At 36.4% G+C, this 13,632-nt stretch overlaps 1 protein-coding gene across 5 annotated transcripts in view; it reads left to right on the top strand.

The window, feature by feature from the left end:
• Window positions 1–13,632, top strand: part of VTI1A (vesicle transport through interaction with t-SNAREs 1A) — a 321,981-nt gene that overhangs the window by 182,459 nt on the left and 125,890 nt on the right. For 3 of the 5 annotated variants that reach the window (XM_074339066.1, XM_019725145.2, XM_074339067.1), the window contains 2 exons: window positions 9,990–10,060; window positions 10,750–10,811. In XM_074339066.1, the coding sequence (XP_074195167.1) occupies window positions 9,990–10,060; window positions 10,750–10,811 (133 nt within the window). Of the gene's footprint in view, window positions 1–9,989; window positions 10,061–10,749; window positions 10,823–13,632 lie in introns of all 5 variants that reach the window. The other 2 variants (XM_019725148.2, XM_019725147.2) reach the window with 1 other exon arrangement.

Below are 13,632 nucleotides of genomic sequence, written 5' to 3'. Positions count from 1 at the left end.
AGATGAGTGCGTAAGCAAGATATGCTTTATCCATACAAGGGAATATTATGCAGCCATAAAAAGGAATGATACCTGCTGCAACATAAATGAACCTTGAAAACATCAAGCTAAGTGAAGGAAGCCAGTTCATAGTTTCAAATTGATGGGATTTCAGTAACTTTCAGTATTTAAACCTGAAAAGCACAATCTATGTGTGTCTATCATTCTTGTATTTGTACACTGATGTGCATCTATTGCCACATACCTGAATGAAAAGGAGAGAAGTCATTCCATCCTTCAGGCCACCTTTCCCTTCTAGATTCAGTTCAAACTGAAAATTAAGAATTAAGACCAGAAAAGGATTGCCAAGGCCAGTGATCCTAGTATTATGTTGTATTCACATATGATAGTCAAGATTCTGTGGTTTTATTTGCCCCTGTTTCTATTTCAAAACACGGAGTGATCCCCTATTAGGCTCTGAACATGAGTCTGAAGCCAAGTAAATATATTTTATTCCATAAATGTATGTGCGGGAGGGGTGTTGGGGAGGAAGTTGGAATGTCATCCTCTGATTACCTGCTTTTTATAGCAACAATGATCAACTCAAATATATTAAATTTTTCATCTCCGCAATTGATTTGCTAAGAATAACAAATCCTCACTTCATGAGGTATCTAATGTCTAATCACTATGTCACTGTGTTGTATACCTGAGACTAATATAATGTTGTATGTCAACTGCAGTTGAAAAAAAATTATTTAATCAAAAGAAAAAAATTACAGATTCACTTACCATTGTGAATGGAGATTGGAGAAAGGGGCCAGTGGAAAGGGGGATTTTATAAGTTTATGTGAGAATTGGCCTCTTATGTTTTTAAAGAACAAAAATATACTGAAGTCAAAAGGTTTGGATAAGAATATGATAGCTCTTGAACGTTTTTGCTGTTTGTATAATTTGCAAAGAACAGAAAGTTGTTCAGTCAAGATCGTGAAATCACAGCGTATGTCTCTGTAGGGTGCTGTGATTCTTACATGGGAACGATGTTCAGGAAATGTGGAGAGTGTCTGCTGTCCAACTCTTGCCCCAGTTATCACAAAGGCCTTTCTTGGGCACTGATGTTGTAAATGTGTACTGAAGTATTACAATGCCTGGTCACCCACGTTGTAATGCCTTTTGGACAGGACACTGTCAAATTTATTTACTTTTACTGCAAAGATCACTGACTTAGGAGTCACATGACTTAGGTCATGGATGCAGCTCTGTTGGTACTTGGTAATGTCACCTGGATGATCCTCCCTCCCCAGCCCCCCGAATCCCTGCATCCTCATTTGCTCATCTGTGCAGTTACTCTTAAGGCTCATATTTCTTCTCAAAATCTCTACTTCTATTATTATAAATTTATGGAAGACCACCATATTTTCAAACTCAGTGGTTCCCATAACCAAAAATTTCCTGAGCACCTGCATAGTCAGGCACTGCCTATGAAAAAGCTGCATATACTAAGAGGAATAAGAAACAGCCTCATCTTTAAAGTAGTTTACAATCTAATGGGGAAGGACGAATGTACAAACAGAGTCACAAACTCAGATCCTGCAGCAGCAAAGCAGGAATACAAATGAGTGAAACAGGTCAAGTGAAGAGGTGGCAAACTCCACAGTACATGGTTGGCCTCATATTCCAAATTTCAAAAGAATCTAGAAGTCCAGCCTTTTATATGAAATCTTTTTTAAAAAAAAATGTAGTTGTTGCCATCCAGCTCAGACACGCTTAAAATTGTGTTTCATAAAAACAAAACATGTTTGCAAGCCACATTAAGTTCTGCGGTCCACCCAATAGTGACTTCTGAATAAGGAGATAATTAGAACGTTATACATTCAGTGATAGAAACATGCACAGTTCACAAAGAGTATAGACGGTGATTAACTCTGTGCATAATGATTTCTAAAAAGCCTTTCTGATGACTTTCTAGCCACTCGTCCGTAGTTTACGGCACTTTTTGTTTTTGAACGAGAAATTCATTCCACTCAGAGGTCGGGATTATTCTGTGCTCGGCTCCCTTGTCTGTTAAGTAAATACACGTTTGGTAAATTCCACAAGTGAGGCTTTGGGATGTGTTTTGACAGTTTTGCCCATTCAGGTTTTCTGCTGCTTCATCTCCTGGCTTTTACATTCTTTATTGTGAAAATGGGATGCCTTTCCTGGGGCTCCGGTCTTGTTTCACAGAATAGAACAGCTTCATTCTCATTTTTGAATGGAGCTGTAATTAACATGGTTCCTTTTGTTTAACAACCTCAATTTACATGTCTTTTTGCATCGTACCTGTTCATTCCAGAGCATCATTATTGATAGCACTGCTTCTTTGACTGATGTCTAAGGGCTCTGGGAATAGTGTTTGTTAATATCTGCAGCAAACCAGGTAACTAAGGGGAGGTTCTGCTACTATGACTTTGATGAAAGTAGCACTGATGATTTTTTTAATTGCTTAATAATAGATTTGATCTTCTTAAAGCAAAATAGAATATGTACTCATCTGCTAAGGAGGTAGAATTAAATCATAATTGCTTTTAAAAAAGGAGAGAAAGAACAAACGAAAGAAAGAAAGAAGGGGAAGGAAGGAAGGAAGGAAAAAGAGAGAAAGAAAGAAAGAAAAGAAAAGAAACGGAAAGAAACCCAAGCCCTGAGCACTCTTTTGTCTATTTCTGCTAAGAATGTGTAAGTTTACCTTCAGTTTATATGAATGTATAATTTCCTGTAATAATGTCATCATCAAAATGCTTGTAAATATTTTATACTCCATAGTAAATGCAAATGTCCTCAGAGGCCAAGTGGCTACCGTATGAAGCAGTCCACTGTTGCAGACTTGGGCAAACTGGAGCGGATATAACCTGCTTGAGAGCATTTAAGTTTTTTTGTTGTTGTTTTTTTACATTGTTGGGGAGGCAGGGGGTGGGAATACATCTGTGGGCCTCATTTGGCTCTTTGTGCTTTAGTTTGTTTAAATTATCTATAGAGGAAAAGGGGCATTAAGATTTTATAGTCATGGAGTCCTAATATTTTAGAGCCAGAAGGAGCACTAAAGATTATCTACTCTAAGACTGTCATTTTACATTTAAGGAAACCAAGAAGCACGCAAAGGAAGTGTTTCACCTAAATTAAACCCCAAATGAATACTTCTTTGTTTTTTTTTAGTGGGTCTTAAAGACAAGGGGAATTTGGAGATCCTTCTAGAGATGGTATTTCTTACTCTCTAAAACAGTAACCATCAGCCACATGTAGTTACTGAGTACTTGCAATATGGCTAGTGCTATGGAGGAACTGAATTTTAAATTTTACTTAATTTTAATTAATTTGAATAGCCCCATGTGGCTAGTAAGTACCATACTGAACAAAGAAGCTCAGGGATTATAATTTTCATCCCTAATTTATCACAGCCTACCTTGAATAAATATTATGCTACATCATATATTACTTAAAAACCAGTCAGGAGCATACTTCTATTTACCTACTTTCCATCTTTTGTGCTATGGTTTTCATATGTTTAATTCTACATGTGTTGTTATTATTTTTACTTTATTTGGATCTAAGTTCTGTAGATCCAAATTTTCGTCTACTATCATTTTCCTGCATCCTGAAGAATTTCCTTTAACATTTCTGTGGCTCCATTCTGCTGGATAATTCTCTTAGTTTTCAATTATCTAAAATTGTCTTTGTTTTACCTACCTTCATTTTTAAAGGGTATATTTGCTGGATACAGAATACTAGGATGACTTTTTTTCCCAGCATTTTGTTATATTGTTCCATTGTCTTTTTGTATTGTTTCTGATGAAAATTCAGCCCTCATTCTTATCACTAGTCTTCTGTATGTTATTTGTCTTTTTCCTTCTGACTGCTTTTAAGATTTTTAATTTATCTTTCGTTTTTAGTAGTTTGACTATGATGTAACTAGGTATGGTTTTCTTTGTATTTATCTTGCTCAGATCTCGTTGAACTACTTTTATTTGTGGGTTTACTTTTTTTAAAATAAAATTTGAAAAGTTTTGACTATTATATCTTCAAATATTTCTCCCATCCTGTTGTTTCTCTCTGAGAATCTCTCTTTCTGGGAATCTAATTGCATGTATGTAAAACCACTTCTTATAACCTCACAGATTATTGATGCTAAATTCTTTCCTCTTTCAGTTTGGATAATTTCTATTAACCTATATTCAAGTTTAGTGGTTCTTTCTTGTATCGTGAAAGACGTTTTATTTGGTCCATCCAGTGAAGTGATTTCAGATGATGTAGTTTTTCGTTTTAGAGTTTCATTTAGTTCCTTTTTAGAGTTTCCATTCCTTTCCTGAAAAACCCATCTCTTCATCCATTATGTTTACCTTTTCCTTAAATTCTTTAACATAGTTATAATACTTGTTTCACATTTTTAATCTACTAAATCTAATGACTAAGCCATCTGTTGGTCTGCTTACTTAGGCTGTATTTTCACTTCATTATTCTCCTTTTTTCCCCCCTGCTTCTTTGTGTGTCAAATAGTTGTGTGTTTTTTACAGTATTCTAGACATGGTGTAAAAAAAGAATAGTAGAATCTGAAAGAGAAACATTTTGAATTTATTTTCCTCTGGAAGTATTTTATTCTATCTTGTATTTGATTAATGGACTGATCAGATTCTTCCCAAAATTAAGTCGGGCTGGTGCTAAGCTGAATCTCTAATTAGATTGGATTCATCTAACAATAGTGTACCCCAGCATGTGTCTGTGCTCCTGAAAAAAAATTGTCAGTATTTGATCTGGGAGTGGGTTGGTCTGCAGTTTCCCATATTTTTTGGTTCATGTTTGGACTTGACTCAAATGGTGTCTCAGAATACAAGCACCATAAGAATGTGTGGGAATATATGGTTTCTCTTTACTAACCATCCCCGCCACTGCCTCTACCTCGGCAGGTTTAGAGATCGTAGGACAATTATCAGACCAAGTGATTTGTTTTTGGGTTTAGAGCTCATCTAGATTCCATTCTGTCCTGTAAGCTTACATTTTCATATGATATTTGAGTGTTCTCCTCGTCACTAAACAGTCTTTTAGTGAGACACCAGAACTCAGACCAGGCACTTGCCACAGGTGTGAAGGTTGCCACAGCTCTTCACTCACATATGAGATGCTTGCTTCTCTCTAGAATCCATCAGAGCTTCTTTGCCTGCACTGAACTTCCCCTGGACAAGAATGGTAATTATTTTGTCTGGGTTTTCCTTGATTCTATGAGAGTAGTCATTGACGTCTTTCTACATTCTAACTAGAGGCAGAAGTTCCTAACATGTCTTGAAATGTCAAGTAATGGAAGATAGTGAAAGAATTGCCTTTTCCATTCCCCCACACTTCCAGGTGTCAGGAATTCAAAAGACTTTTCATGTCTGAGTAATCTATATTGAGGATAATCTGCCTACTCAGGACATGATATTAGAGCCATCATCCAAGAGGTGTGCTGAAAACCAAAGAATGGCTGACCCAACCACTCCATGAGCAGCTTCCTCCTGAGAAAGCTATATGTGAATTCCTTTGCTTTCCCAAAGCAATAAGTTTTTACTCTTATTAGACTCAGTGGCCAAAAGTTCCCAAGCCATGTCCAAAATTCAGTACTCCAAATTGTTAGGAAATATCACAGTGTTTTTCATCAGTCTGGTTGGTGTTCTACTTCAAAAATCACTCTCTTATTTATTTGCACTCCTGGACTTCACAGAAGTCCCCATATGCAAACAATAGTTGGATAATTTCAAGCACCTTTTACCTAGTACTAAAATTGCTAATGAAGTTTCTGAGTTCTAGAAAATAACCCTACTGTCTCTTAGCTCTTTAAAGAAGACTCAACTGGTTGTTTTCACTTTTTAAAATAATTTGTTGGAAACCACATCCTTGATAAAGCTTATAAAAAGAAAGTTAAATGTAAGTGTACTGAGGAATGATCATTATTTCTAGTGAATGCACTGCTTACAGCATAATGGCTAAAATCCTTCTTTAATATTTTGAACTTATGAAAGGCAACATTTTCTGGTGACATATTTGATGCCTTTCCCTTTTAACCATGTTTATATTATAACATGGTGTGAGTGTCAGTTCTGTCTTCTTATAAGGAATATTATAATTTGCTCATCTCTAAAGTACAAGTTCAGTATTTCTTTAAAAGTTCATTCGGGTCAGCCTTATGATAGTGCAGTTGGCATTATTATTTTATGAATGGAGAGCAATGATGCTTTCAGTGTGGTACGAGCTCCTCAAACCAGGTCTTATCTTTTGTGATGCCAGGCCAGTCCTTCAGGAAGTATCTGGCTCAATTTATAGTTCCCTGCTTCCGCCCGCATTCCTTTATGGGGAAGGAAAGTGTGGAAGGCCTATTGTATTACCCGCACCCCATGTATTGAGAGGGAGAGGAAATGTTAACCAAAACCCCTTTTGCAGTTTGTGACCCAATAAAAAGGGCCATGGATGAAGGATATGATTCATTTCGCGTAATTGTGAAAACAAAAGCTCACGTTGTATATGTGAATGCCATACTCCCGGGATGATCCCCATGACCCCTGTGGGAAGGATAGAAGAAGTGCAGGAAGGAAATTTCTCCCCAGGAATCCATCTTTCCTGCTCATACTGGGATGCAGAATTCCAGCATACAGCATCAGTTTTGATTTTCTTTTATGCTGCCTATTGTTTCTTACTCTCAAGAAGATCCTCGCACAGTCAACAAGTTCAGTATTTGTACAATTTATGATTTCTCAAATTATTGCAATAGAGGAAGTATGGCTGTTTCCATTCTAAAGGCGCCATGAAAGTTTAAAGAACTGCGAACTAGACTCAGCATATCACATCTGCATTGGTGTAGACCTAAGAGCTTGTGTTCTTTCTTTATTGGTGCTTTTGGGTCAGTGCTTACATCTTAAATTAAATTATTCAAGAAAAGTAAACCTAGCAATGTTACTAATTATGTAATTAAATAATCCCTAAATGTCTAATACTATTCTGACCAAGTACAATCTCTTTTAAAAATAATCCCTTCTTATTTGTTGTCTTGTTTTATTTTGGCTTGATTATGGTAAGGGAACCCATAATGGAAAAAAAAAAATACATGACTTTCTTTGCATGAATTTTTTTCATTCCATAAGAGTGAGCTTATGTTTGGCCTGGAATTTCCTTTGTTGGGGTATTAAAGGTAGCAAGTAAGCAATAAAAAAATAATAATTCTGTTTCCAACAAATATATGATATTTGTATGTTAAGATCAGGATGTGTACACTCTTGCTAATATCTCTTCTCTTGCCAGATGGGGTTAGTGCCTTGGATGCTGAGTTATTTCTCAGGCAAAAAGATTGAGGGAGGGACTTATGACTCCTGAAAAGGCCTGAGCTCTCTACCTCTTGTTCCATTGATTCCTTCAGTAGCAGACTATAGATCCATTCACAATTGAATTTTTACACTGGCAAACCTGACAGAATTATGAATCTGTTTACCTGCATTTCAGTGGGTACTTCTCCATTGCTGCACTTGATATACTTTGAGGGAGCAGGAATGGATCACAAACCTTTGATCTACTCCACTTTTCACTTTATTTCATTTTCTCATTGCTTTAGTCCTTCTACATGTACTTACTGGGAGCATTATGCTGGTGACAGACACAATGATAATAATAATAAAGTAGGAGGAATAATCTCCTACTTTCTATTCATTTGAGGTTACATATTATAATACCATCAATCTTGATAGGAGAAAATATTATATAGATAGCATTCTGCTGAAATAATTCCAGTATTTATGGTGTTCATTGATATTAGAGATTTTAAGTTAAAAATGAATTAAAATTGCTATGTTTGTTGATTAAAGGAATTCAATGTAATGGTAATACCTAATAGAATGACAAAAGTGAATATTGTAGCTGTTATGCAATAAAAGAAAAAAAATCAACCCTAGTTGTGTCCTCCTTCTCAACCATTGATGTTATCTTTTAACTTTTATGATGCCTCAACTGGGAACCACATATCTTATTCAATTTTACCATCAGGATAAATTGCCTGGAGATAATAATAAAAAGCTACCATCGATCTTAGAGGAGATACTATACTAGAAAGAATTTTCCGTTTTATAGGTATCAAAAGAATATATTTATGTTACTGTATTTAAGCCTTTTTTATTATTTGGATTTTTTATCATGAAAGGAATATACAGACCAGTCCTTTTTCTGATGTGCCGTGAAATACAAACTTTAATATAACATTTCCCCTTTAACTGCTAAATTTTCACAACTAGCGTGGAAGTTCCTTGAGCACAAGGGCTTGATCTTGTTTACTGGCCATGTCCCAACATCTATACTTGGCATAGTGTTAGGGACTCATTGATTATTTGTTGAGTGCATTGATTCTCATGAACTATACAATTACATGCATATGTATGTATGGTACCTTACAGCTTTCAGACATTTTTATTTAGGTTATATCATTTTGCTGTAACAATAATTTTGTGAGAAAGGTAGGACAGATGTTTTATTTTATGACTAAAATTGCAATTCAAGTGGGTTAAGGCAGACTTGGAGTAGGAGGGGGTCATTGTCATCATAATCCATTGGGTTTTTTTATATCAATCATCATTATTTAATATACTTATTGTTATAGGCCAGTTACTGTGCTAAATATTTGAACTGAATTATCTTACTTAACCCTTACCACAACCCCATGACACCGAAATAGTAACACACCCATTTTAGAGATGAAGAAAATGAGGCACAACAAACTTAGGTAACTTGCGTGAGGCCACACAGCTAGTGTCAGCGCTGGGGTTTCGGCTCAAGCAGTGTGAATTCATAGCCTAAGCACTCAATATGGCTTAGCCACTGCTCCTCAGTTTCTAGGGTGTCCCCCTAAAACGTTTGTCAGTATACATACATGAATCAAATAACTACCGTGGTGATTTCTTAGTAACTTCATTACAATTATTTGCTGTGATTATAATAGATGATGTTTGAATTTTTCTATTAGTTTATCAGCCAGAGATGATTGTTGTTATAGGTTATGGATACAGAGACAATACAAGAGAAAAAGAAATGTAGACTAAGGTAGACAAATTGCCAAGATTAGGAGAGAGGCAGATTGTCATTCTTCTATTATAGAATAAAGTACCTCCCCGGTGCTGAAGCGTGAGTCTGGGAAAAGAATGCATTCAAGGCAGCTGAATATGCGTCAGGTCTTGTAAAAGATTCTATAGTCTTGTTAAAGATTCCACAGTCAGGGGAGAGTCAACCAGTGCCAACCAAATGGGGTGATCGCGGCAGGGAATAACCTCATTGGTACTCAGCAGTGTGGCTCTTTAATGAATGATCCTACCTGCCTAGACCCGTATAAATGTTTGGAAGTTCTCTCTCCACCACTTGTTAAGGGGTGCACCTCACCCTGACTCAAATATCCACAGTAGCTGACAACACACTAAACAGGCCCTTGCTTTAAGAGAACGGAAGCCTACAAATAGTTCCACTACTGGTAAGCTGCAGTAATTGACAGTATGAGGATTATTTATGTGCGGTAAATACATTGAAATCAAAACTGTTCTAAATGGAGTTTACTTACATATGCAAAGCAATGTAATAACAAGGTAGGAAAGGCAGAGTAGAATCATTAGCATTTATAACCTGTAAAGCCAAAGACTATATTTCATGATGGTAATAGAGAGACCATTGGACCCGGCCTCTATCCTGGCAAATAAGATGCTGAGGTGGCCTTGGGCAAGTCACATCACCTCTAATTATTCTTGCCATGTTGGTCATGTTCTACAGATTGAATTTTAAATCACATCACATCATACCTAAGATAAATTGGTACATTTATCAAGTACTTTTTAAATATTTTTCAAGTACGTGAATTGAAATCTGTGTCTGATGTATAATGTACACTTATTTAATATTAATTCTGTACCCATTGTCATTTTGGTACGTCTGAAGGTCATTTTCATATCCAAAGTCATCTTTCCTTACTCAAATTTTCTTTTCTGTAGAGCAAATTGGCCAAGAGATGTTGGAAAACCTCAGTCATGACAGAGAAAAGATACAGCGAGCACGTGAAAGAGTAAGTAGATGGGATACAGTCTTTTTACAAATTTAGCAAATGATAAGACAAAAATCAAAGGTCTTGGGCACGTGTACACAGTAACAATTACATAGCTAGAAGTGTTATATATTAAAAATGGCTAGGTTGACAGAGGGATATAGGATCTGAGGAGAGGGGGAAAAGAGTGTGGGATGGGGTAAGAATAAGCTGACTCTTTATGTCCCCATCCTGAAATGCCCCCACATACATACTTTATTTAGCTCTACAGCTGAGAATAAAGTCATTGAGGGAGATTTTGGAGTATGTCAGGTCTTTTAGAATGAAATCTAAAAACATTGATCTCATCTTCCCTCAGATCATTTTGCTTCTATTTATATTACTTTGCACATTCATAAATTGGAAAAAAAAAAGTACCAATATATATTAAACTTTGTCAGTCTGTGAGACATTTACTTTTATATCCAGTTGAAGTATCCTGTTTAAAGCTCCTGGGATTATCTATTATATGTGATTTTCTAAATCTAAGAATTTTCAGTGATTGTATAGGTGTCAAAAATGTATTTTAGTGTTCTTAAGCATATTTTATGAATTGGATTCTCTGTCATAAAAGAAGATTATTGTTTGCCAGTGCACTTTAAAAATAATCCAAATTGTGGTTTGATTTGGTTTGGTTTGCTTTAGTTTTAATGCTTCTCTTCTTCACCTAGCTTCGAGAAACAGATGCTAACTTGGGGAAAAGCTCCAGGGTTCTGACAGGGATGTTGCGAAGGTAAGAGCAAGGTAGGGACACAACTTCCTCTCTCTCCTTTTTTTTAAACTGTGTTTTTCATCTCATTGCAACTGGGGATTTTCCAGGCCTGCAAGTTTCTGCTCTTAGTACCCTGTGTCAAGAGCCTTTTGAAATGACGGAGCACTGATATTAACTCTTGTTTGGACTAGGACACATACTGAATACCTTAGATTAGAGAGAAAGTTTGAGCTAGGGGGATTACCTCAAGCTATGGAAAAAATTAGGGTTAGATATGAGTGTTTTTTCATAGCCTGAGGAAGGCCCCATGGCAGGAGCCAAGTGATTTTATTTTCTATTTCGATAGCCTCTTTCTTATAGAGGGAATGCAGGCCTCTCCTGTCAGGAGTACACCTGGTATTAGCTTTGCTCTTTATTGCCTTGTTTTCATTTATTTTTTTAAGAGCTACTGTTTGGGAAAACATTTCAATTTTATGTATACTTAAAGATGGTTTATAACATTTAAAGAATATCTGAATAATCTAAACTCACATGTGCACGCAAACACATGTTAATGTTTTATACGTGTAACTAACCTTTGATTGATGGAGACTATTCAGGAAAGTGTGAAAATGAATACGTACAGGTAATATTCTATATTCTGTATTTTTCAGGGGGGAGTGAGAAATGCTTTCACTGGTCTGAAAATTGGAGCCCTTTTTAGCTTAGGTAGATTCATCATGGAATTATTTTGCATTCAGAATCTACCAAGTAAGAGTATCACCTAGCATAACCTTCAATTTCAAACTGTGGATAGAAATGTGAATGGGGAATGTTGAGAATCACCGCTAGAATAACTTAATAGGAATTTTAAAGAAGGGAATCGATTTGAAAATGAGTAAAGTGTTCTCTGATCATGTATCCGTATTTAATAATTTGCTAAGAGTATGTTTGCTCCGTTAGAGATTCATTGCATAAGAACCAGTCAAAGATAGGGTTGCTGAGTCTGCAAGGCCAATGTGATTTCTCCATCAGGCTGATCAGTAGCAAGTCTTAAGTTCCTGGGACCCTTTCAGCCAACATTGACCTAACTCCTCATGCCCCTCCCTTTTCTGCACAGTCTCAATTCAGAACCATAAACCACCAAATTCTCTGATTAAGAGTAATATGTAAATGACCTAGAGAAACTGAAAATCCACAGAGAAGTGGGGATTGAAAGGAATGCTTCAGTGCCTATAGACAATAAAAAAGGAAAAAGAGGAAACAATCCTCTGGCTTCCCTGGGAGGCCCTTGCGATGTGAGCTGTAACGAATATTCTGCATATGTCTCCATTTTGTCAAATCTCATTAAAGAGTCCTACTGTTTATGTCAATTGAGCTGTCCAGAAATCATTCATCATTTTTAGTATAAGAAAAAAATCATGCGGTTATTTAAATAATATCATATTAATGTTAAAGTTCAGCTGTCATTTAATGGTATGGCTTAATCAGATGTAGCATTTAGGAAAAATAGTTTATCTGGGCTCCACGTGGCTTTCAGGTTGGCAGATTCAAATAAGGATTTATGAGTTTCTAAACCAGTGTATTTCTGTCCGTGTTTCTGCTTGATGTACCTCACCCTTTTGTGCAGGACACTGCAGACAGTTATTTCAACCAATAAAGCATCTCCTCATATTGTGTTTGAATACATTTGCAAGTCATTCAGAGAGGGGGAAGCACAAACCAGTTCTGCAACCTTTGACTGGGCTCCCTATAGGGAAATCATACTAACGTGGTTGTTTTAAAAGCCTACTGTAGAAAATGACTCTGCTGAAATCTACATGGAGTTCTCTTTGTAGGCAAACTCAGTCAGTCACTGACTCATCTCCTTTTGGGATCTGTCTAGAGTATGAATAGAAATAAAAATCCCCAGATGGACACCACCTTGCTATGTCTGAGCCAAGGAAACGCTTAAGTCCCCCTGTGCAGAGTGGGGATTGTGTTTTTTACTGGGCACCACTGGAAGCTTGGTACCCAGTTACTGGTAATCAATACTGTAACCTAAGTGAGTTCTTTGGGAACCACATGCAGATGGCTTGTTTTGTTTTAGTTTTTAATTACTATCCCACATGATATACAGTTTCTCTGGGGAAAAGGCAAAAATATTTTACCAACTTCTTTACTTCATCTTCCATTATTCCCTGGAAAAATAGTCTCTAGAGAAATGGAACCAGGGTTCATGTACCACAGTCTCTGATTTAATGCTCTCATTTTCCTTCCTCTGTTCCATCCCCTCTTTCACGTGGCATTCACTTCCCCCACTGGTAAGATTTTTTTCAGAAAGAGAAGTCATATTCTCTTACCAAAATGGCATGGCTGCCTCATGTGTCAACAGGTGCTTCTGATTTAAGAAAAACTGTAATATTGAACTGTGTGCTCATCTGTCACCTTCGCATATGTACCAAAGAAGTGAATGTCCTCTTTGTGCAGTGTAGGTGTTTGCCTGCATACTACATAAGCTTATTTGTTTTCACCTGATAGATTCTGTACGATCAAGAATAGGTAAATAGATACAATATACCGGATCAAGGAATTATTTCATTTAAAAGGAAGATTACTGCGTATTTTTAATTTTTAAATTTAGATTATTTTTAAATTTGCAAAATGAACAGAAAAGGCATGCCATGGCCCCTCATTTGGATTGTTTTACCTATATTGATGAGACTGTTGTGAAGACAGGTGAAACCAAGGTTTTATCAGAGCCAAAGTCTGTACATAAGTCCACCTGATTATGTGTAAAACCAAAAGCAGATTGGGAAATAAAAATGAATAAGTAACACCCACTATCGCTTATGCTTTTTAATTTTTTATTACCTTCAGATGA

This window comes from Rhinolophus sinicus, linkage group LG07, assembly GCF_036562045.2.
Source record: "Rhinolophus sinicus isolate RSC01 linkage group LG07, ASM3656204v1, whole genome shotgun sequence".
Lineage (NCBI taxonomy): Eukaryota > Metazoa > Chordata > Mammalia > Chiroptera > Rhinolophidae > Rhinolophus > Rhinolophus sinicus.
This window is presented reverse-complemented; position numbering and strand designations above follow the sequence as displayed.